The 26074-nt window shown below is 43.8% G+C and overlaps 1 protein-coding gene across 14 annotated transcripts in view; it reads right to left on the reverse strand.

The window, feature by feature from the left end:
• Positions 1–26074, reverse strand: part of LOC139573661 (regulating synaptic membrane exocytosis protein 2-like) — a 213728-nt gene that overhangs the window by 88326 nt on the left and 99328 nt on the right. For 12 of the 14 annotated variants that reach the window (XM_071397362.1, XM_071397363.1, XM_071397367.1 and 9 more), the window contains 6 exons: positions 9622–9689; positions 7410–7529; positions 4309–4408; positions 3164–3287; positions 2438–2484; positions 2078–2190 (listed from right to left, as the gene is read on the reverse strand). In XM_071397362.1, the coding sequence (XP_071253463.1) occupies positions 2078–2190; positions 2438–2484; positions 3164–3287; positions 4309–4408; positions 7410–7529; positions 9622–9689 (572 nt within the window). Of the gene's footprint in view, positions 1–2077; positions 2191–2437; positions 2485–3163; positions 3288–4308; positions 4409–7409; positions 7530–9251; positions 9473–9621; positions 9690–26074 lie in introns of those variants that run through there. The other 2 variants (XM_071397376.1, XM_071397373.1) reach the window with 2 other exon arrangements.

Consider the following 26074-nt stretch of genomic DNA (forward strand, 5'->3'; position numbering starts at 1 on the left):
ACTCTAACCAGCGCCACAATAACACAAACACATTTTGAGGAGGAGGGGACGGAGAGTCAATCTGGCAGTGTGTGTGTTTTTCCCCACCGTTCATTAGCATCAATCTGCATCTCATTATTCACTAATGTGTTGTATTGTCTTGGAGCCTTATCTGTGGTTCCTGTACCTCCACACCGTAAACCTCAGAGAGAGGAAGAGGCTGCTCTGCTCCCGCTTTCACAGAAAAGGATTGATGACTTCTAACTAAGCATTCCCTTCCGTGCTCTCTGGACGGTAACTTTCCTTCCTTTCTTCATTTAACATTTGCGTTACAATGACGTATTCAATTCCAATTGTTCCCTCAACAAGGTTTGAAAATAATACAAATAATAATAAGAAAACATTATAATTTCTAACTGCATCCAACGTATTATTCAGCTGGCACTTGATCCAACAAGGTAATGTACTACAGTATATTAATTACAGTATATTAATTACAGTATATTAATTACAGTATAACTACAGTATATTAACTACAGTACGATTCAAATACTCTTGTTTTGGTTTCAAGGTCAGCTCATTGATGAAATGGAGAGAACTTCTGGATCTGAGTGGTGTGGGGCTGAGTGCTACAGGTAGGGATTGCAGAGATCAGAACTGCAGCCTGATTGGCTGACTGGGTTCTATTTGCGTCATAACTGTCAGCATGGGCCTCCTGGGTGTAGGCCTATGAATACTGGAGGGCCTGTGTGTGCCTGCTACCTCTCTCTGTGCTCCTTCTCTCCCTGGCTCTCACTCTGCTCCGCCATGCTCCCGTTACATACAGACAGGAGAGGAGAGAAGCCAGGCGGAGACGCTAGCAGCAGCACAGATTAGATCTCCCCTCCTCGCCAAAGAAAACAACAACAAGCAGAAAGAACACTGACATCAAAAGCTTCCTTCTCTTCCTTCCTTCTCTTCCTTCCTTCTCTGGCTCTAGGAGCAGTTTTACTGGAGAGCAACATTACAGTAGAAGGCGTACAGTGTTAACAGACACACAGTCAACTATCAAACATTCTCACCTCTTCTGATAAACAAATACACTATGGACTTGATAGACTGATATATAAATATTGACTGATATCGGCTGGTATTCACCAAGAAACTAAATATCCTGAGTGTTGAGACAACAAAATAAGTGTTGGAGGTTAGCATTAGTCTATTTCCGTCTGGCCTCCTGAGTTTCAGAGTTTATTCCTTCCATGTTTATCTTAACTGACAAGCCTTTTACTCACTTCCCCCAAGAGTATATTAGGCATCAGATAATAAGCAATATGGTTCAGGGCAACATGATCTGTGGTCCTATGCTGGGTTGGGATGGGTCTAACTGAACAACTCTCAGAGCTCCAGCTACTCTCCAGAGCTCCAGCTACTCTCCAGAGCTCCAGCTACTCTCCAGCTACTCTCCAGACCTCCAGCTACTCTCCAGATCTCCAGCTACTCTCCAGCTACTCTCCAGATCTCCAGCTACTCTCCAGACCTCCAGCTACTCTCCAGATCTCCAGCTACTCTCCAGATCTCCAGCTACTCTCCAGATCTCCAGCTACTCTCCAGATCTCCAGCTACTCTCCAGCTACTCTCCAGATCTCCAGCTACTCTCCAGATCTCCAGCTACTCTCCAGATCTCCAGCTACTCTCCAGATCTCCAGCTACTCTCCAGATCTCCAGCTACTCTCCAGATCTACAGCTACTCTCCAGATCTCCAGCTACTCTCCAGATCTACAGCTACTCTCCAGAGCTCCAGCTACTCTCCAGAGCTCCAGCTACTCTCCAGATCTCCAGCTACTCTCCAGATCTCCAGCTACTCTCCAGAACTCCAGCTACTCTCCAGATCTACAGCTACTCTCCAGATCTCCAGCTACTCTCCAGATCTCCAGCTACTCTCCAGATCTCCAGCTACTCTCCAGATCTCCAGCTACTCTCCCTGAATACTGCAGAGAAAGAAAACATCTGTTCTCAAACCCTCTGTGTGAATCTACACTGTATGATCCTTTCCTGCAGGTAATGTAGGCCCAGACAGAGCCATGGTGTATTGTGGGTATTGTGGTAGGGTACTCACTGAGAGCTGTCCTGACAGGTACTGGGGGGCGTCCCGCAGCATCCCGGGGCTCATGGGAGACGTGACAGAGATAGAGGGGCGATCCATCTTCTGAGACTCAAAGGAACTCGAACCTGAGACAGGACAGACAGGGAGGAGGTCACATGATCAAATCTGAAACACTAATGTTGGTAACATACTTCAAGGAGAGGAAGAGGGAGAGAGAGGAGGGGGAGGGGAGAGAAAGCAAGTAGGGTAGAGAGATAGAAATTAGATATCATCACCTCTCCCTGACAATACCTTGGCTTGATATTTCAAGGTTGATTAATTAACGCAGGCTAATTAGTTATCATTGGGAAATGAAAGAAAAGCCAGACTTACTTGATTCCAGTTGTGCATGTGTGCTGTCTGGTATCCGAGGAATATCTCTGAAAGGAGAGAGAGAGGGGGGAGGGGTGGGGGGGACGGGATCAATTGGTGCTAATGCTGAATGCACTGTATTTTAATGGTCCTAAGAAGAGCATTAGTCTTCATTCTCCTGTACAGCAGCTCCCTCCCTCAGCAATACAAAGCAGGACAAATATAGACACTGACAAAGCAAAGGGGTTTCTGATTTCTCTGGGTATCTCTACTTTCAAAAACGATTGGCATCCCGCTGTTTGTGGAGGAGAGGGGGGAGAGTGGGTAGTGAGACACAGAGAGGGAGAGAGAGAGAGAGAGAGAGAGAGAGAGAGAGAGAGAGAGAGAGAGAGAGAGAGAGAGAGAGAGAGAGAGAGAGAGAGAGGCGGCAGCCACCGTTCATTTCATTGTGCCGCACTGCTAGTCCCATATGAGCCTCTGACACTGTCATCACACTGGAGGACTGATGGAGGGGAGGGATATTGGGAGGGAGGAAAGGAGGGATGGTTGGGAGGCAGATATGTTAAATAAACAAGCCGGTCCTAGCAAAACAAATTACATTCAAACACACTCAGCCCCCTTTTTTCCTTTTCTCACATCTTCTCTCTCCTCTGCCAGAAACATATTTCTACAAATGTATGAATGTGAATACACTGTAGTTTTGATGGTTCAGTAGTAATACGTGTAGTTGCTGTTGTGAGGTCTTACCCTATGGGCCTTGAGACCACCAGTTCCACCTGGGGTTCTGGCTTTGATTCTAGAATGATATTGTAAACTTCTTTAAATGTGGCTCCTTGTAAAAACCTCCCGTTCCACTCCAGCACCTGGTCGCCTGTGAAACAAGAGATGCTGTCAGTCATCCACACACCAAGACGTCAGCTGGCACGGTGCAGTTATGAACACGGGAAGCATAGTTATAAATATAGTTAAAAACATGATAAACATGAGCAGGCACATGATGAAAAAAAGGAGAATATGAATGGTACTGTAGAAAACACAGCACACATAAACAAACAGTACAGCATTGTAATTGTCCTGCTAAGGTAATATTATAAATAATTGAATAGGCCTCGGTCACAACCCTTATGGTAACAAATAACAGCACATCTGTCTAGTTCATACATGTTGTAATTAGTGCTATTAAATGAAGGTCAAAGGGTGTCAGAAGTTAAAACAAGGTTCTGACCCAGTTCACCAAGTAATCCAAATGTTTCTTGAATCACTGAAGTAGCTTATTAAATCTACAGTGCTGTGTACATGAAAAATGTATTGACAATCTTCAGCGTGCTTGAAGAAATCTATACGTGTAGTTCTAAACACAGTAAGTGTACTTCTAAACATGGTGAATGCAGTTCTAAACATAGGAAGTGTACTTCTAAACATGGTAAATGTAGTTCTAAGTACAGTAAGTGTACTTCTAAACACAGTAAGTGTACTTCTAAACATGGTAAATGCGGGTCTAAACACAGTAAGTGTACTTCTAAACATGGTAAATGTAGTTCTAAACATAGTAAGTGAAGTTCTAAACATGGTAAATGTAGTTCTACACATAATAAGTGTAGTTCTAAAGGTAGTAAGCGTAGTTCTAAGCATGGTAAGTGTCATTCTAAACATGGCTAATGTAGTTCTAAACATAGTAAGTGTAGTTCTAAACATGGTAAATGTAGTTCTACACATAATAAGTGTAGTTCTAAAGGTAGAAAGTGTAGTTCTAAGCCTGGTACGTGTAGTTCTAAGCATAGTAAGTGAAGTTCTAAACATGGTAAATGTAGTTCTACACATAATAAGTGTAGTTCTAACCATGGTAAGGGATGTAGTTATTTCAATGAGTATAAAATGAGATCAGTAGGTACCTGGTCTGAGGTGTCCAACAGTGTCCGCTAGACTTCCTTTCCTCACTTTAGTGATGAAAGCACAAAGTCTACCAGATTCTGTCATCTTTCCACCCACCACCTATGAAGGAAGCAACACACATCAACATGTATTGTATTTGTTATAGTATTACACTGTAAGATAATCACACCCTCAATATGGTGTAAGCAGCCTGGCAGGGAAGGAATATGGATGCACTGATCACCTTGTTTCATAGAAACATATTTATTGACCATGTTTGAAAATCCATGTGTGAATTCAATTCACACATGGTAAAATACAACCTGCAGATCTAGGCCTAATTCTAAATGTAGCCACATAGCATCATTCTGCCCATAGGGTGCTATTCTTGAATAGAGAAAGTAGCTACATGTTTAGTCAAAATGTACATCTTTTTTTCATAATGTTGAATGTCCCTGTGTGTTGTGTTGGAACCCTGGGGCCACCTCTCTCTGCATGGTGCTCTCTCTCCATTGTGCTGGAACACTTGAGGCCTGGGGGGCCTATAGCAGGCCAGGCAGCCCAGCTCTGCTCTACTCTGTAAGCCCCTGAACCGCTCTCCCTCCACAGGCATCAGACAAATAAAATCCCCTCTTAATGGCAGTTGAATGCCAACATACAAAGGAGCTTAGGGAAGACTCCTAAATGAAATGGCTTTATGTAACAGCTGGGCGAGAGAGAGCGAGAAAGGGAAAGGGACCGAGAGTGAGAGATGGATAGATAGATAGTTAGAAAGAGAGAGAGACAAACAGACTGGCGGGTCACTGCTTGCTGCTGAGCGAGGAAAAACACATAGCGTACCGTACAGCACAAAGAGGCACTGACCAGACACAAACATACCAATTCAGGAAGCTCATTCAATCATTAATGATTTTCCCATCTTGCCATTTTCCTTTTCTCTCCTGATGGCCCTCACTGTGCTAGCCCCTCACTGTGTTAGCCCCTCACTGTGCTAGCCCCTCACTGTGCTAGCCCCTCACTGTGCTAGCCCCTCACTGTGTTAGCCCCTCACTGTGCTAGCCCCTCAATGTGCTAGCCCCTCACTGTGCTAGCCCCTCACTGTGCTAGCCTCTCACTGTGCTAGCCCCTCAATGTGCTAGCCCCTCACTGTGCTAGCCCCTCACTGTGCTAGCCCCTCAATGTGCTAGCCCCTCACTGTGCTAGCCCCTCACTGTGTTAGCCCCTCACTGTGCTAGCCCCTCAATGTGCTAGCCACTCACTGTGCTTTGGCTAGCTGTGTGTGCTAAGATCTTAAACCAGCCCAAGCTGTACAGATCATTCAAATGAATGCATTAGGAAGAGTTAAGAAAACCTAAGATACTTTTCATCAGAAGATCTACCCATCTAATCCATCTAATAAAGATCTACCCATCATTAATGATATACTGTAAATATGGGACATATGTTTAGTAGCCTAGTTACAGTACTGTACATAATGGGGAATAAGCTGTACAATCACAATGTTTCAGATGTGATCTCATATCTACAGTAAAGGGACATTGTCTCTGACTGAACATTTCAAATAGGCTTTTCTACATAACCACACTGCATATTACGCTCTCACGGCATCTGGTAGTTTAGATGCTGAGTCCCAAATGGTACACTACTCCTTATATAGTGCACTACTACCAGGTCCCTGGTTAAAAGTAGCACACTATATAGGGAATGGGTTGCAGTTTGGGACGCAGGAAGAGTTTTGGAGAGTTTTTTTTGCACTGAGCCAATGAATGTCGTTGATTAAAAAGGTTCAATGTGAGCATGTTTGGATACACACACTCGCATCCCACATGGCCCCCTATTCCCCATATAGTACACTACTTTTGACCAGGGCTCTGGTAAAAATAAGTACGCTATATAAGGAATAGGGTGCCATTTGGAACACAGTCATGAACATAAAGTATTTGATATCAAGAACACAGCTCATTAATATTAAATCAAGGAAATAATTAGCCGCCTAATTAATATTAAATCATGAATAATACAATTATGTCATTCATAATTATTATTATTATTTTATTTTTTTAAATTTTATCCCATTTTCTCCCCCCCTTTTTGTGGTATCCAATCGCTAGTAATTACTATCTTGTCTCATTCTACAACTCCCGTACGCGCTCGGGAGAGACGAAGGTCGAAAGCCATGCGTCCTCCGAAGCACAACCCAACCAAGCCGCACTGCTTCTTAACACAGCGCGCCTCCAACCCGGAAGCCAGCCGCACCAATGTGTCGGAGGAAACACCGTGTACCCGGCCCCCTTGGTTAGCGTGCACTGCACCCGGCCCGCCACAGGAGTCGCTGGAGCGCGATGAGACAAGGATATCCCTACCGGCCAAACCCTCCCTAACCCGGACGACGCTGGCCCAATTGTGCGTCGCCCCACGGACCTCCCGGTCGCGGCCGGCTGCGACAGAGCCTGGGCGCGAACCCAGAGACTCTGGTGGCGCAGTTAGCACTGCGATGCAGTGCCCTAGACCACTGCGCCACCCGGGAGGCCCATGTCATTCATAATTAGGCAAGGCACCCACACATATCACTTCAAAATGTATATGCAGATAAAAATAGCCACAACATAGTTTCTACAAATAATATGAAAACATTGCTTATTGTGGTGAAGAATTTGAGCGTTCTTATTTTGTTCTGATACCAAGGTGTAGTGTCCACTCATAAAATACAATTTAAAAATATCATTCCAAAATGTTTAGATCATCTTCAGTACGAGCCTTTTGAGCCCTGAATACCTGGTAGTAAGGACTCCATTATGATGTCATGATCAGGTTGTACTAGATGTTGATAAGGACGGTTTGTTCATGTCTTTTTAGCAACGTCTTTTTCCTCAACCACAAAACCAGTTTACAACCAGAAAATTATGTCAATAAGACATATGTCCGCTGCGTATACTCTTTAGCGAGGCCCAAACGGCAACACATTTCCTCTACATACGGAATAGGATACCATTTGGGAAGCAACCTTTGAATAGTGATGGACAGCTGTAATAATAAACGGCCTCTGACCATGAGGTCAGACTGGTCCCAGTAGATAGACAGAAGTCCAGACAGAGAGGTCAGACAGACAGGGCAGACTCACCTTCAGTCCCAGCAGTGCTCCTGAGTCTCGAGGTACACTTCCATCCTTCATCCGCTTGTTGAGCAGAATCCGCCCTATTAGGCGCTCCCCATCTTTGGAGGGTTGCCATGTCACTGGATGCTATAGGAACACACACAGCAACAACACACCTTTCACAACTCATCCACACCAGATTCACTTCAATCACTTTAAAAAGACTTCTTCAGAAAAGTGTGTATCATGTGAAGGGTGGGGTGAGGTGGGAGGGTATCACTTCATTTGACTTAATGAACGATCACACAAGCTCTGGTTAGTTATCTAATCTAGTGATTATAGCTCTGTCTCTATCCTTTCTATTTCAGATAATATAACCATTTTTTTCTTTTGGGATTAGTCGGATTGTCACAATTAGATAATAAAAGTTCATCAAAATCAATTAGATAACTAAATTAATCAAAATCAAAAAGATAATTGTATCTACTGCATCACAGTTATACGTACTGTAGTTGAAGGCAAAATGTTAAAACAATGGCAAAATAAAACAATATTTACAATAACACAGCCCACCTTTTAAGCAGTGATTAACTATGTCCATAAACATACTTCATGGAAGTACTTCAATCTGATTTTAGGTACTATTTTCACTAAAACGATTCAATTCACATTTTTCTAGGTATGTTATGATAAATGTATCACACAAAAGTGTTATTCAATGAACATTTTGCACATCCAATGCCAGGGCGTGTGTGATCCTGCCAACAGGAAAGAGGTAGAGAGCATTCAGCACCCCATGCAGGGTAAAATAGGCAAACCATCACGCCCTCCTCGTCACCGCAGAGCAGAAGCTCCACACAAACCATCTGAGAAAATCTGCACTGTATCTAGAACATCTCACTTAAAACTCAGACACATTGGCATCAAATCCAGTGGAGTTTGGATGAGTGTAGATTTTGTCTGATGGTCTGTGAGGGAGGCCTTAGCTGAAGGCAGAGGGAGGTTGAGACTGCACTCCACCACTCTCTGCCCTGCTACACACAGCACTACACCTCCACACTGGAGCAGTTAGAAGCAGATGAAGAAAACATGTAATTATGCAACAACAACAAAAAGAGGTGAACCGAAGTAGGATTTATGGGCGAAAACTCCCAAAAGAACAGCACAGCGCGATGATTAAGGCCAAGATGAAGAGAGATTTTTAAAAAATGAAATCACAACAAACATGACAGTGGAAGGGAAAAAAAGAAAAACATAACTTTGTCTGTGCAAAACAAATCCAATCGTTCCTGTTATAAGTGCTTGGTTTAGTTTTGGTATTAGACTGAGTGGAGCTCTAGGGGGATAATGACTTGACTAGGTAGTGTATGTTGGGAGAGGAGGGGTCATTCCAGTGAGGGACTAGAGGCCTGTGTCTGTGAGAGGTAGGTGTCGTTACCCTACTGTAACGTTACTAAGATGGCCGCTACAGTAACAATAACAAAACAGACAGAGCAACTAGCAACATGCAACTAGAGGAGTGGACATTGCTGTGTGCCATGACAAAAAGAGGGTTGTGTTTCAATGCTCCTGGATGGATCTTTAAGCTGCCAGAGAGCAAACAGCAGAACAATAAAGAGGGTTTCCCCATCTCCTATTTCAGCAACACCCAGCAAGCTGCTGTCGAAAGGAAATCAATCTGATCAATTCCCTGGAAAAATAATAAAGACGAAGTTCAAAGAAAAATCAATCAATTCAAATTTAAAAAAGAATAAACGTGTCTACTATTTAACAATTAGTGACAGATAACAAAGACCGGAGGAGGTAGGTAAAGAAAAATAAAGAAAAAAAGAACAAAATGCAGATTTTTGGCTACATAGTCTCCAGTACCTTCTCACTATGGCTATGCTGATTGTCCTCGTTTAGGGTAGTGCTACTGCATGTGTCAACGCCAGAGTCTTTAACCTGGGGTTCGCACCATTCTGCGTCCTCTTCCAATGAGTGGCCCCCAAAGCGCACCATTTTCTTTTGCCTCTCAGATAAGGTGTTGTGTGTTGAGTCGGACAAAAATGCCTGCTCAATAGTTTTTCTTTTCCCCCTTTGACTGTCCCCTACAGGTGTGGGATAAAAAACAGAAAGAAAGAAGAAAACCCATGCGGAGGTGTAAATAAAACAAAGCAAACATGAAATGACAAAGGACTCTGAGAGGGTGAGGAGGGGAGGAGGAGAGGGGTAAGGGGCAGGGCTCCGCATGTCTCACCAAAGACATTGGGGAGGCCTCGCTGCTATGCCATGACGCATGGTCCAACCAGTGGCCATCCAAATCTCCTGTGGGAGCCACACACATACACACACACACACACACACACACAAGAAAAGACAGCGAGAGGGAAAGGTGAGGACCACAGAACCCCAACGTACAGTGCTGACACACACACGCAGACACACACACTCACAGGTGAACAACAATAGCTCCTGTGAAGAGAGTAGAAACATACAGCCCACACACAGTAGATGGGCCTCCCTGAAGTCAATACTGTGACTACTATAAACACACATTCAGAACACAAGCACAGACCATTTAGGTTGTGTTTAGTCTTGGAACAATTCTCATTGGTTACAAGACCAAACCAGGCCCCACACTCTTATTCATAAATCATTCACTCATGTTGCCAGTCAAACCTCTTTTCCAAGACATTCTATTGAAGCAAACTAGCCAAAGATATCGTTTTAACTCTCTGCAGTTGTAACTTTAAAGCATTCGACAGACAGAAATTCACATTGTTCAAATGAAGATAGCGTCCATGCGTCCTACTATCTTACCAGCCTGGGTCTGGGTGTGTGAGAGAGAGACATATTCCCTCAGCCCAGCAGGCCAGGCAGGGACTTCAGCAGTCAGTGAGAGAGTTCATCTTTTTCTCTGTCTGTGCTCTGTGTGTGCACTTTCTCCAATAAGGCTCAGTCAGTCTGTCTGTCTGTAACCTGTCTGATGTGGGTCAGGGGGATCGATGGAGACTGGCTCGCTCAGACAAACCAACAACTAGTCCCTGTAAACGCCCATCTCTCTCTCTTCTCTTCCTTTCCTCGGTCCTCCTTCTCTCTCTCCTCCATCCATCCTCAACCCATCGCTCTCCTGATAGAGAGATCATCTTTAGATCCAACATGACTTCTGGACCTGCTTTCTAGAACGACATCATGTTGTTATAGACTTCAGCAGCGTTTCCTCTGGTTGATGATGGTAACTAAAAGAGTGAGAAATAGTGAATGTTGAAGGCGGGATGGAAGTCTTCCCTGACAGAAGGAGAGGTACGGAGGGCTGAGGAGGCCCGTCGAGAGGATGAGTCATTTTGTAGCGTTCTTTCTTTGAAGTTAACATGAGATATTAGTGGCTGTCTCGCTCTCTGTCTGTCTCTCTCAGCCAACAGAAGATATACCAACACATTAAACATTCCAGATAAACACTCCTATTTAGTAGTACTATTAGCTTCCATAGGCCACTCATTTTACAACTCAATAAGACAAAAATTCGGCATCATAAAATGATTCATATTAAAAGCATACAGCAATGAAGTATGAGGTATGGCCAGCCAGGACACTGGATCTGTCTCCATTGCCGATTTGTCGATACATAGCTTGGCGTATGTACAGTATGCACTGTTAAAAAGAAAACTACTTTTTGGTCTAAGAGTTAGCTGAACTAAACAAAATGTGTTTCCCCAAAGTTAGCTCCAACTTGACAAAACGTAGGCAAAACTTCAGTCAATTTAAAATGTGTTTTTTCAACTCTAAATTATTATTTGGGCATCTTAACTAAAGAAAAGCTGTGCAAATGTTAACACACACACAGCACTTTTAACACACAATGTTTTCAACTCACATATTTGATACCAGTGACATAAAGTCAGCAAAAAAAGAAACGTCCTCTCACTGTCAACAGCGTTTATTTTCAGCAAACGTAACATGTGTAAATATTTGTATGAACATAACAAGATTCAACAACAGACATAAACTGAACAAGTTCCACAGACATGTGATTAACAGAAATTGAATAATGTGTCCCTGAACAAAGGGGAAGTCAAAATCAAAAGTAACAGTCAGTATCTAGTGTGGCCACCAGCTGCATTAGGTACTGCAGTGCATCTCCTCCTCATGGACTGCACCAGATTTGCCAGTTCCTGCTGTGAGATGTTACCCCACTCTTCCACCAAGGCACCTGCAAGTTCCCGGACATTTCTGGGGGGGGGGGGGCTAGCCCTCACCCTCCGATCTAACAGGTCCCAGACGTGCTCAATGGTATTGAGATCCGGGCTCTTCGCTGGCCATAGTAGAACACCGACATTCCTGTCTTGCAGGAAATCACGCACAGAACGAGCAGTATGGCTGGTGGCATTGTCATGCTGGAGGGTCATGTCAGGCTGAGCCTGCAGGAAGGGAGGAGGATGTCTTCCCTGTAACACACAGCGCTGAGATTGCCTGTAATGACAACAAGCTCAGTCCGATGATGCTGTGACACACCGCCCCAGACCATTACAGACCCTCCACCTCCAAAATCGATCCCGCTCCAGAGTACAGTCGTGGCCAAAAGATTTGAGAATGACACAAATATTAATTTCCACAAAGTTTGCTGCTTCAGTGTCTTTAGATATTTTTGTCAGATGTTACTATGGAATACTGAAGTATAATTACAAACATTTCATAAGTGTCAAAGGCTTTTATTGACAATTACATGAAGTTGATGCAAAGAGTCAATATTTGCAGTGTTGACCCTTCTTTTTCAAGATCTCTGCAATCCGCCCTGGCATGCTGTCAATTAACTTCTGGGCCACATCCTGACTGATGGCAGCCCATTCTTGCATAATCAATGCTTGGAGTTTGTCAGAATTTGTGGGTTTTTGTTTGTCCACCCACCTCTTGAGGGTTGACCACAAGTTCTCAATGGGATTAAGGTCTGGGGAGTTTCCTGGCCATGGACCCAAAATATCGATCTTTTGTTCCCCGAGCCACTTAGTTATCACTTTTGCCTTATGGCAAGGTGCTCCATCATGCTGGAAAAGGCATTGTTCGTCACCAACTGTTCCTGGATGGTTGGGAGAGGAGCAATTAATTGCAATTCATCTGATCACTCTTCATAACATTCTGGAGTATATGCAAATTGCCATCATACAAACTGAGGCAGCAGACTTTGTGAAAATGTATATTTGTGTCATTCTCAAAACTTTTGGCCACTACTGTACAGGCCTCAGTGTAACGCTCATTCCTTCGACGATAAACGCAAATCCGACCATCACCCCTGGTGAGACAAAACCGCGACTCGTCAGTGAAGAGCACTTTTTGCCAGTCCTGTCTGGTCCAGCGACGGTGGGTTTGTGCCCATAGGCGACGTTGTTGCCGGTGATGTCTGGTGAGGACCTGCCTTTACAACTGGCCTACAAGCCCTCAGTCCAGCCTCTCTTAGCCTATTGTGGACAGTCTGAGCGCTGATGGAGGGATTGTGCCTTCCTGGTGTAACTCGGGCAGTTGTTGCTGCCATCCTGTGCCTTTCCCGCAAGTGTGATGTTCGGATGTACCGATCCTGTGCAGGTGTTGTTACACGTGGTCTGCCACTGCGAGGACAATCAGCTGTCCGTCCTGTCTCCCTGTCTTAGGCATCTCACAGTGCGGACATTGCAATTCATTGCCCTGGCCACATCTGCAGTCCTCATGCCTCCTTGCAGCATGCCTACGGCACGTTCACGCAGATGAACAGGGACCCTGGGCATATTTCTTTTGGTGTTTTCAGTCAGTTGAAAGGCCTCTTTAGTGTCCTAAGTTTTCATAACTGTGACCCTAATTGCCTACCGTCTGTAAGCGTCTTAACGACCGTTCCACAGGTGCATGTTCATTAATTGCTTATGGTTCATTGAACAAGCATGGGACACAGTGTTTAAACCCTTTACAATGAAGATCTGTGTTATTTGGATTTTTACAAATTATCTTTGAAAAACAGGGTCCTGAAAAAGGGACGTTTCTTTTTTTGCTGAGTTTATATGATTTCATTGTGCATGTTCATTTACACAGTAATTGTTATTCAACATATCCTCACCTGGGATTTGAACTCACAACCTCTTGGTTCACTGCATTCTGATCTTCCTGCTACGCCACCATGTCTGTGTTAATTATCAGTTCATCTGACTATTCTCTCATCATTGATTTGATTGACTTATTTCAGCAATTGTAGGTTTGTCTAATGTTGGTGGGGCATATTAACCTGTTTTAAATGGTACTCCTGAATCACTATGATAAAATACATTTCATTCTTGAATGTACTTTTAACAGAGCTGAAATTTACTATGAATTGCAAAGTGTAGCAATGCAGGTGAAATCAGTCAGACACAGCCATGGCAGGAAGATTGGAATGCTGTGAACCAAGAGGTTGTGAGATCAAATTCTAGGTAAGGACATGTTGAATATTAATTACTGTATAAATGAACATGCACAATGAAAACATGTGTCAAATATATACATTGAAAACGCTGTGTTTGTGTGTAACTAGTTACACAGCCTTTATTTTAGGTAAAATGCTCAAAATTGTTGTTCAAAATTGTTGTTCAGGTAACACTTGGACCGAAAAGTTGAGTGAACCAAAAATAGGCTGTGGACCCAGTGACTTAATGATAATTAGCTGAAACAACTAGATTGTTTTCACAGTAAGCGTGTGCGAGTTCAAACGACACTACACAGTGTGCCCATACGTCTGCAGGCACAGGTAAGGTTAATAGAACCAGTGCATTTATACAACCCAAAGCTGCACACATCATTTCCTTCGCATCACTTCCTGTGAAAAGAGAATAATCTAATGGAGCTATAAAGGACAGGTCTCCATAAAGCAGTTAGCCTGGTGAATACATAACTCAATCTGGGAGAAGTCAGGGAATTCAGTTGGAAGAATATAAAAATAGCTTTATGCTGCATATGTTGTTAGGGTTGGAGGTTTGGGTAGGAAGGGATGGGAAGGGGGAGATCAGATATTCTCTCAATACCTCTCTAAATGTATAGCCTGGTCTGAAGCTGTACTCTAGGGTTGCTATCAAGAGTGTTGAGGATCACGTCGTTGGAAGCTGAGTAAACAGTAAATCATTTCGACATTAATATTCATGAATATCTTTCAAGGCTGGCCGAGACACTGCATGGCAGAGCAAGGTCAGGTCCTCTCCAAAACAACCAGCCATCCTCCTCTTATCACCATCCCTTCACCCCTCCCCGGGTCATATCACAAGCCCTCCATCCCTACACCCCTCCCCTGGTCCTATCACAAACCCTCCATCCCTCCACCCCTCCCCGGGTCCTATCACAAGCCCTCCATCCCTTCACCCCTCCCCTGGTCCTATCACAAGCCCTCCATCCCTTCACCCCTCCCCTGGTCCTATCACAAGCCCTCCATCCCTTCACCCCTCCCCTGGTCCTATCACAAGCCCTCCATCCCTTCACCCCTCTGGTCCTATCACAAGCCCTCCATCCCTTCCCGGGTCCTATCACAAGCCCTCCATCCCTTCACCCCTCCACCCGTCCCTGTGGGTACTAAAACCACTTACTGTATACAGTTATGCCCAGTGATAAAACATTATGGAAGTCCCCAGACGGGCTATGCCCTCCGTGACCCACTGGAACCAACAGCTGACAACACTCAACACTGATTACCCTCCCTGTCACACACACACACACACACACACACACACACACACACACACACACACACACACACACACACACACACACACACACACACACACACACACACACACACACACACACACACACACACACACACACACACACACCGAGCTGCTGCTGCTGCCAGTCGCCATAAACACATTTTAGCATCCCTGCCTCTCCTCTCCCTGCCTCTCCTCTCCCTGCCTCTCCTCTCCATGCCTCTCCTCTCCCTGCCTCTCCTCTCCCTGCCTCTCCTCTCGCTGCCTCTCCTCTCCCTGCCTCTCCCCTCCCTGCCTCTCCTCTCCCTGCCTCTTCCTCTCCCTGCCTCTTCCTCTCCCTGCCACTCCTCTCCCTGCCTCTCCTCTCCCTGCCTCTCCCTGCCTCTCTTTGTCTCAGCTGCTGCAACCAAATGACTTTGCTATTGTGTCCATGATAGCCCCAAACAGCTTACGGCTTGCAATTCTAACAGTCACAGATGTTTAAATCCCATAGACATGTTTAAATCCCATAGACATGTTTAAATCCCATAGACATGTTTAAATCCCATAGACATGTTTAAATCCCATAGCCATGTTTAAATCCCATAGACATGTTTAAATCGCATAGACATGTTTAAATCGCATAGACATGTTTAAATCCCATAGACATGTTTAAATCGCATAGACATGTTTAAATCCCATAGCCATGTTTAAATCCCATAGACATGTTTAAATCCCATAGACATGTTTAAATCCCATAGACATGTTTAAATCGCATAGACATGTTTAAATCCCATAGACATGTTTAAATCCCATAGACATGTTTAAATCCCATAGACATGTTTAAATCCCATAGACATGTTTAAATCCCATAGACATGTTTAAATCCCATAGCCATGTTTAAATCGCATAGACATGTTTAAATCCAATAGACATGTTTAAATCCCATAGACATGTTTAAATCGCATAGACATGTTTAAATCCCATAGACATGTTTAAATCCCATAGACATGTTTAAATCGCATAGACATGTTTAAATCCCATAGACATGTTTAAATCCCATAGCCATGTTTAAATCCCATAGACATGTTTAAATCGCATAGACATGTTTAAATCGCATAGACATGTTTAAATCGCATAGCCATGTTTAAATCGCATAGACATGTTTAAATCGCATAGCCATGTTTAAATCGCATAGCCATGTTTAAATCCCATAGACATGTTTAAATCGCATAGACATGTTTAAATCCCATAGACATGTTTAAATCGCATAGACATGTTTAAATCGCATAGACATGTTTAAATCCCATAGCCATGTTTAAATCCCATAGACATGTTTAAATCCCATAGACATGTTTAAATCCCATAGACATGTTTAAATCCCATAGACATGTTTAAATCGCATAGACATGTTTAAATCCCATAGACATGTTTAAATCGCATAGACATGTTTAAATCCCATAGACATGTTTAAATCGCCATAGCACATGTTTAAATCGCATAGACATGTTTAAATCGCATAGACATGTTTAAATCGCATAGACATGTTTAAATCCGCATAGCACATGTTTAAATCCCATAGACATGTTTAAATCGCCATAGACATGTTTAAATCCCATAGACATGTTTAAATCCCATAGACATGTTTAAATCCCATAGACATGTTTAAATCGCATAGACATGTTTAAATCCCATAGACATGTTTAAATCCCATAGACATGTTTAAATCCCATACACATGTTTAAATCCCATAGACATGTTTAAATCCCATAGACATGTTTAAATCGCATAGACATGTTTAAATCCCATAGCCATGTTTAAATCCCATAGACATGTTGAAATCGCATAGACATGTTTAAATCCCATAGACATGTTTAAATCCCATAGACATGTTTAAATCCCATAGACATGTTTAAATCCCATAGACATGTTGAAATCCCATAGCCATGTTTAAATCCCATAGACATGTTGAAATCCCATAGACATGTTTAAATCGCATAGACTGTCACGCCCTGATCTGTTTCACTTGTCTTTGTGATTGTCTCCACCCCCCTCCAGGTGTCACCCATCTTCCCCATTATCCCCTGTGTATTTATACCGGTGTTCTCTGTTTGTCTCTTGTCAGTTTGTCTGGTTTGTCAAGCTTACCAGCGTTTGTCCTGTCAGCGCCTGTCTTTTCCCAGTCTCTCTTTTTCTCGCTCTCCTGGTTTTGACCCTTGCCTGTCCTTACCCTGAACCCGCCTGCCTGACCACTCTGCCTGCCCCTGACCCTGCCTGCCGTCCTGTACATTTGCCTCTATTGCTTTAATAAACATGTTACTTCGACACAGTTATCGCATAGCCATGTTTAACCCATAGCCTGATCATAGACATGTTTAAATCCCATAGACATGTTGAAATCCCACAGACATGTTTAAATCCCATAGACATGTTGAAATCCCATAGACATGTTGAAATCCCATAGACATGTTTAAATCCCATAGACATGTTTAAATCCCATAGACATGTTTAAATCCCATAGACATGTTTAAATCCCATAGACATGTTTAAATCCCATAGACATGTTTAAATCCCATAGACATGTTTAAATCCCATAGACATGTTTAAATCCCATAGACATGTTTAAATCCCATAGACATGTTTAAATCCCATAGACATGTTTAAATCGCATAGACATGTTTAAATCCCATAGACATGTTTAAATCCCATAGACATGTTTAAATCCCATAGACATGTTTAAATCCCATAGACATGTTGAAATCGCATAGACATGTTTAAATCCCATAGCCATGTTTAAATCCCATAGACATGTTGTAATCCCATAGACATGTTTAAATCCCATAGACATGTTGAAATCGCATAGCCATGTTTAAATCCCATAGACATGTTGAAATCGCATAGCCATGTTTAAATCCCATAGACATGTTGAAATCGCATAGACATGTTTAAATCGCATAGACATGTTTAAATCCCATAGACATGTTTAAATCGCATAGACATGTTTAAATCCCATAGACATGTTTAAATCCCATAGACATGTTTAAATCGCATAGACATGTTTAAATCGCATAGACATGTTTAAATCCCATAGCCATGTTTAAATCCCATAGCCATGTTTAAATCCCATAGCCATGTTTAAATCCCATAGACATGTTTAAATCGCATAGCCATGTTTAAATCCCATAGACATGTTTAAATCGCATAGCCATGTTTAAATCCCATAGACATGTTTAAATCGCATAGCCATGTTTAAATCGCATAGCCATGTTTAAATCCCATAGACATGTTTAAATCCCATAGACATGTTTAAATCGCATAGACATGTTTAAATCCCATAGACATGTTTAAATCGCATAGCCATGTTTAAATCGCATAGACATGTTTAAATCCCATAGCCATGTTTAAATCCCGTAGACATGTTTAAATCGCATAGACATGTTTAAATCGCATAGACATGTTTAAATCCCATAGACATGTTTAAATCTCATAGACATGTTTAAATCGCATAGACATGTTTAAATCGCATAGACATGTTTAAATCCCATAGCCATGTTTAAATCCCATAGATATGTTTAAATCCCATAGACATGTTTAAATCGCATAGACATGTTTAAATCCCATAGACATGTTTAAATCCCATAGACATGTTTAAATCCCATAGACATGTTTAAATCCCATAGACATGTTGAAATCCCATAGACATGTTGAAATCCCACAGACATGTTGAAATCCCATAGACATGTTGAAATCCCACAGACATGTTGAAATCCCATAGACATGTTGAAATCCCATAGACATGTTGAAATCCCACAGACATGTTGAAATCCCATAGACATGTTGAAATCCCACAGACATGTTGAAATCCCACAGACATGTTGAAATCCCATAGACATGTTGAAATCCCACAGACATGTTGAAATCCCATAGACATGTTGAAATCCCACAGACATGTTGAAATCCCATAGACATGTTGAAATCCCATAGACATGTTGAAATCCCATAGACATGTTGAAATCCCACAGACATGTTGAAATCCCACAGACATGTTGAAATCCCATAGACATGTTGAAATCCCATAGACATGTTGAAATCCCATAGACATGTTGAAATCCCATAGACATGTTGAAATCCCATAGACATGTTGAAATCCCATAGACATGTTGAAATCCCATAGACATGTTGAAATCCCATAGACATGTTGAAATCCCACAGACATGTTTAAATCCCATAGACATGTTGAAATCCCACAGACATGTTGAAATCCCACAGACATGTTGAAATCCCACAGACATGTTGAAATCCCATAGACATGTTGAAATCCAATAGACATGTTGAAATCCCAGACATGTTGAAATCACATAGACACACAACCGAAGCAGTGTGTTAAACTAAGCGTGAGTCCCTGGAACCGCAGTCATTCTCTCTCCAGCTCATCTGAAGCCTTTCACACACACTCACACACCATCCACCGCCACTGCCACGCCCCTCAGATCGGGGCTAGGCTACTGTTGTCCCAGTCTAGAGAATGTGGCCTTCCTCTGTTGCCTCTCTCTTCCTCCTATTTTATTAACAGTGCCAACCACAATTGGGCCCTGATCCCAGGTGTGGCCCTGGTGAGGCCCGGTAAAAACCCAGCTGAGGTTGCTATAGCCAACAGGAAACTCATCATGGACGTAAATTGTGAGCATCAGCAGTCTCCCCCGTCCCGTCCCGTCCCGTCCCTTCCTCCCTCCCCGGCCCCCCCAGTTGGTTTCACTCGGGCTCGGCGCAGCAGGCGCGGAGGCCCACCACCAAAGTGCTGATTCAGGGTTCCGGCAGCAGCACAACGTGGGGAGGAGACAGCGGAGAAAGAGTTCATTGCCAGCAGGCTCTCCATCACTTTGACAACTCAATAGAAACCAGTGTAAACTATTAGTTGGATCATTAATTATTGATGCTGTTTTTACTACAATTTGGGGGGCGAGAGCAGAAAGAGAGAGAGAGACAGACAGAGATAGACAGAGGTGAAACATTGTCTATGTTTAAACATAGTATCCATGATGTGAGGTAAAGGGAGCAGATTAGCAGTGTGGTTTGTGTCTGTGAAAGCAGATTGTCCAAAAACATCCAAGGTGTAGCAGGTTAAAGAGCTACAGAATCAATTATTATTTAGGCCATTTGTTTGTTTGTATTTACTTAAAAAAATTATAGTCAATGTACTGTTATTACAATGTAGAAACGCTCACTATAAAATTATTTGTTTATTTGTCTGGCATTGAACATATGAATGCCCTTTACTCAGCAGGAGGATGTTGGACTAGTCCTTGTCCTAACAGACAGAGCACCAAACCTACAGAACCAGACCAGCAATAGAGTTGTAATGAGAATCTCTCTCTCTCATCACTCTCCTTCTTTCTCCCCTCTCTTTCTCTCCCGCTCTTTCTCTCTCTCCCCCCTATCCTTCCCTGCATTTCTGTCTGTCTGTCTGTCTGTCTGTCTGTCTGTCTGTCTGTCTGTCTGTCTGTCTGTCTGTCTGTCTGTCTGTCTGTCTGTCTGTCTCCTCTCGTCTTTTCTCGTTTCTGTCCTGCCTGCACTATCATGAGGCGGCATGTCAGGAGATCAATACGGAGGAAAACAGAGGGAGAGGGATGTCACACTAAATCAGTCTCCCAGCCTCACTACCGACGGGCCAGCCAGGAGCAGCCAGGAGCTCAGGCCTTTACTGATGGCACCTCCTCCCTCTCTCTCTCCCTCACTCCTTCCCTCACCTCCCTCCCAGACCCCCAGAGAGCCCAGGGTCAGAGAGCATGGCACGAGGTGTGTTTAACCTGCTATAACACAACCATCTATTCACCTCACCCACCTCGGCCTCCCTCCCTCCCTTCCTTCCTTCCTTCCTTCCTTCCTTCCTTCCTTCCTTCCTTCCTTCCTTCCTTCACCTTCCTTCCTTCCTTCCTTCCTTCCTTCCTTCCAGGCCAGTCAAGCAGCTCACGGAGTGCACTACATAGCAGAGCCCTTCCAGGCCAGGACAGTCAAGCAGCTCACGGAGTGCACTACATACCAGAGCCCTTCCAGGCCAGTCAAGCAGCTCACGGAGTGCACTACATAGCAGAGCCCTTCCAGGCCAGGACAGTCAAGCAGCTCACGGAGTGCACTACATAGCAGAGCCCTTCCAGGCCAGGACAGTCAAGCAGCTCACGGAGTGCACTACATAGCAGAGCCCTTCCAGACCAGTCAAGCAGCTCACGGAGTGCACTACATAGCAGAGCCCTTCCAGACCAGTCAAGCAGCTCACGGAGTGCACTACATAGCAGAGCCCTTCCAGACCAGTCAAGCAGCTCACGGAGTGCACTACATAGCAGAGCCCTTCCAGACCAGTCAAGCAGCTCACGGAGTGCACTACATAGCAGAGCCCTTCCAGGCCAGGACAGTCAAGCAGCTCACGGAGTGCACTACATAGCAGAGCAGATCATAGTGCTGCTGACTGGCCACAGACGGACAGAAGGTGCTTTCTGACCTCTTTACTCTTTCCCTAAGCTTTCTCCCCCTCCGCCCAAGCTATTAGAATGTGTGTTCTGCTTATCTGGTTACAGCTCGTCCTTCAACGTCACACTGGACTGACTGGGTGAAGGGAAAATTATGCTGGCCAAACGCCATTCCTGTTGCTAATCATTGAGCACTTGCTTACTAAGGTGTTTTAATGACAGACCGTATATAACCCCCCCCCCCATTACCTCCAAAATACAAAACCTTACATCCTATACCTCAGAAGCTCACCTCCCTCGCCTCAGCAGTCCACATTCAAACTATTCTGTGACCCCACCACTACTGTGATCCTTAACATGACCTCCACAATACAATGTGGTGATTTCTTCATCTATCTGCGGTCTGTGGGTCTGTGTGAAACCTTGGAAAGTCCCCTCCATCCCACAGCATCAATAATGGAGCCAGTCTGTGCTAACCTAGCCATGTGCTACTTCCCTCCCTGTGTGAGGAAGAAAGTTACATAACACAGGGACTGGGGAATGTTGACTGCCTGGATTCTCCTCGTCCACCTCCTCCTCCTCCTCCTCCTCCTCTCCACCTGCGAAGCAGCTCTGTGTTCCTCCCCTGTCCTCTTTTCTCCTTTCCTCTTCTCTGTTGTTTTCTCCTCCCTCTCCTCCTCATCCGTCTTTCCTGTTTTTGACACCGCCAAGGTAAAAGCTCCCATAATTACAGATTTGACTAAATCTATTTGCAATTATGACGACTGTGGGCCTGCGTGGAGTGAGTCAAGTGGCCCAACATCTTAAGGATAGCTTTGGATGTTAATTCTGTACAAAAATGGGGTTTAATTCAATGTGTGTGTGTCAAGGGGAGCATTTAGTTCCGAAAAACTACCCTTTGTCTATAACCATTGTCCTGTTGTAACAAATATGTGGGAAGGCTAGAGGACAGGGAAGAGTCTGTGTGTTGCTATTTAGCATGTACAGTAGTTGTCTGTAGGAGTAGTGGAGATCTGAAATACAGGCCTTCAACCCTTACAGATGTCTTACAATATAATACCTATCCTGTCCAGAATCCTATCCTATAGTGTTGAAGGGAAACCGACAAAATGAGGTTGATTCATGTTGATATTTGCCAACCATTTAGTGAAGGTTGGCATTTATTGTCATGAGTCTTGCCCAGGAGGCAGCTCTGCAGAGTGGTCACTAGCTGGCACAGCCACAAAGTCATCAAATCTGATTTTAAACCTAACCCTAACGCATAACACTAACCTTAAGTTAAGACCAAAATGCAGTTGGCCTATCTAGCGTAAACCGCTGAAATCTACCTCCAGGGCAAGACACATGACAATAAACGTCAACATGACTATTCAGTGGAGGATCCTAACGTTCAGCTTTTCTTCAAGAACAACATACAGTGCATTTGGAAAGTATTCAGACCCCTTGAATTTTTCCAAATTTTGTTACAGCCTTATTCTAAAATGGATTAAATTGTTTTTTTTCCATCATCAATCTACACACAATACCCCATAATGACAAAGCAAAAACAGGTTTCTAGAAATGTTTACAAATGTATAACAAATTTAAAAAACATATCACATTTGCATAAGTATTCAGACCCTTTACTCAGTACTTTGTTGAAGAACCTTTGGCAGCGATTACAGCCTCGAGTCTTCTTGGGTATGACACTAAAAGCTTGACACACCTGTATTTGGGCAGTGTCTCCCATTCTTCTCTGCAGATCCTCTCAAGGTTGGTCAGGTTGGATGGGGAGTATCGCTGCACAGCTATTTTCAGGTCTCTCCATAGATGTTCGATTGGGTTCAAGTCCGGGCTCTGGCTGGGCCACTCAAGGACATTCAGATACTTGTCCCGAAACCACTCCTGCGTTGTCTTGGCTGTGTGCTTAGGGTCATTGTCCTGTTGGAAGGTGAACCTTCGCCCAGTCTGAGGTCCTGAGTGCTCTGTAGCAGGTTTTTATCAAGGATCTCTCTGTACTTTGCTCCGTTCATCTGTCCCTCGATCTTGATTAGTCTCCCAGTCCTTGCCGCTGAAAAACATCCCCACAGCATGATGCTGCCACCACCATGGTTCACCGTAGGGATGGTGCCAGGTTTCTTCCAGGTGTGACACTTGGTATTCAGGCCAAAGAGTTCAATCTTGGTTTCATCAGACCAGAAAATCTTGTTTCTCATGGTCTGAGAGTCCTTTAGGTGCATTTTGGCAAACTTCAAGTGTGCTGTCATGTGCTTTTTACTGAGGAGTGGCTTCAGTCTGGCCACTCTCCCATTTCAATTTTTTTTATTTTACCTTTATTTAACTAGGCAAGTCAGTTAAGAACAAATTTGTATTTTCAATGACAGCCTAGGAACAGTGGGTTAACTGCCTTGTTCAGGGGCAGAACGAAAGATTTTTTACCTTGTCAGCTCGGAGATTCGATCTTGCAATCTTTCAGTTACTAGTCCAATGCTCTAACCACTAGGCTACCTGCCGCCCATAAAGGACTGATTGGTGGAGTGCTGCAGAGATGGTTGACCTTCTGGAAGGTTCTCCCATCTCCACAGAGGAACTCTGGAGCTCTGTCTGCGATGACCATCGGGTTCTCCGCCGATTCCTCAGTTTGGCCGGTTGGCCAGCTCTAGGAAGAGTCTTGGTGGTTCCAAACTTCTTCCATTTAAGAATGATGCAGACCACTGTGTCCTTGGGGACCTTCAGTGCAGCAGAAATGTTTTGGTACCCTTCCCTAGATCTGTGCTATGACACAATCCTGTCTCAGAGCTCTACGGACAATTTCTTCGACCTCATGGCTTGTTGTTTGCTCTGACATGCACTGCCAACTGTGGGACCATATATAGACAGGTGTGTACCTTTCCAAATCATGTCCAATCAATTACATTTTCCACAGGTGGACTCCAATCAAGATGTAGAAACATCTCAAGGATGATCAATGGAAACAGGATGCACCTGAGCTCAATTTCAAGTCTCATAGCAAAGGGTCTGAATATTTACATAAATAAGGTATCTGTTTTTAATTTTTAATACATTTACATAAATAAATAAAAAACAGTTTTCGCTTTGTCATTCTGGGGTATTGTGTGTAGATTGAGGAGGGGAAAAAATGTACTTGATCAATTTTAGAATAAGGCTGTAACGTATGAAAATTTGGAAAAAGGGAAGGGGTCTGAATAGTTTCCGAATGCACTGTATATTTCGATTTTTGCAGCTTTATATCTGACAGCAGCTAATGGGGATCCATAATAAATACAAATACAAATAATAACTATGCCTGTTTCACTTTCAAGCTATGTGAAAGGGACCATGTAAAGGGACAGACTCACATCAGTCAGTCCTTCACAGTCATCCAAAGGAGACAGAGACACCACACAGGGAAATAACCCTTGAGTGTAGATGTGCCATACAGTCTGCTTTAGAGGGGAATCTATATAGGTCACTCCTCAGAAACAGCTCTACAAACACTTGGAAACGCCTTTGGAAGCGGTCTGCCTTTTTAAAGGACTAATATGGAAACCACAAAGCCAGCCTACCCCCAGTGTAGCAATGCTTTCAGTACGGTGACCACTCCTCCGCTGGCCCAGGCCTAATCTCTCTCTCTCTATCTGGGACTGTGTCCTTAACGTTATGACATCACCAGAGGGCGAGGGTGGTTCGATCGTTCAGAAGCATTGTGGTACAGTAGTATGAGATGAATAGTAGTATGACCTTATAATTCATAACAACTATCTGCCTGCATTTAGAGGAGAGGGAGCTAGTAGCTAGGGACTAGGAGTTAGGGGCTAGGCGTTAAGGACTAGGAGTTAGGGACTAGGAGCTAGAAGTAAGCCATTCAAAAACCATTTGATCTCCAAACTTCCACTCAGCCCAGCCCAGCTCACGACTCGACTCCACTGTCTACTCCAATCCCATCCTGTCCTCCCTGGCTGATCCAACGGAGTTTAGTTGTTGTGCAGGGGGAATCCTACTGGCCTCACAAGTCGCCTGATCTCGCGACCTTATCAGTGCAAGGAACCATTCATGTTAGCGTGCAAGATCACGCGGCTTGCAAGGCTAGAATCCTACAGGGAGAAACCCTAATTATTCTACCACTTTTAATTGCATTTGCCGTACCTTCATTAATTAATATGCACGACTGATGACATTGTTCAACCAGAGGCCGTTCAAAAGCAGCATCACAGACTAACCCACAGACACAGACAGACAGACTGACTCCCTATAGGCTGAATGACTGGAACAGCACATCACCCCTGGCCCTGATGCTATTGGAGTGAGCCGCCCAATACGCACAAACACACACATGCAAGCACACACTTACGCACACACACAGTTTTTCGAAGTGTGTGTGTTTGTGTGTGCGTGCGTGCCTGTGCCACTGTAAAAGTACAGTATCACACTACAATTACATATATCATCACCTTCCTTCCTTTCTCTCTCCTCTGTTTATCTCTCTCCTCTCCCTCTCTCCTCCCTCCTTTCCATCTTTTTCTTTCTCCTTCTCATCTCTCCTCTCGCTATCTCTCAATCTCTCCCTCTGTCTACGTTATATACAGTAATATAGAGTCCG

Source organism: Salvelinus alpinus, chromosome 4 (assembly GCF_045679555.1).
Source record: "Salvelinus alpinus chromosome 4, SLU_Salpinus.1, whole genome shotgun sequence".
In the NCBI taxonomy this organism is placed as follows: domain Eukaryota; kingdom Metazoa; phylum Chordata; class Actinopteri; order Salmoniformes; family Salmonidae; genus Salvelinus; species Salvelinus alpinus.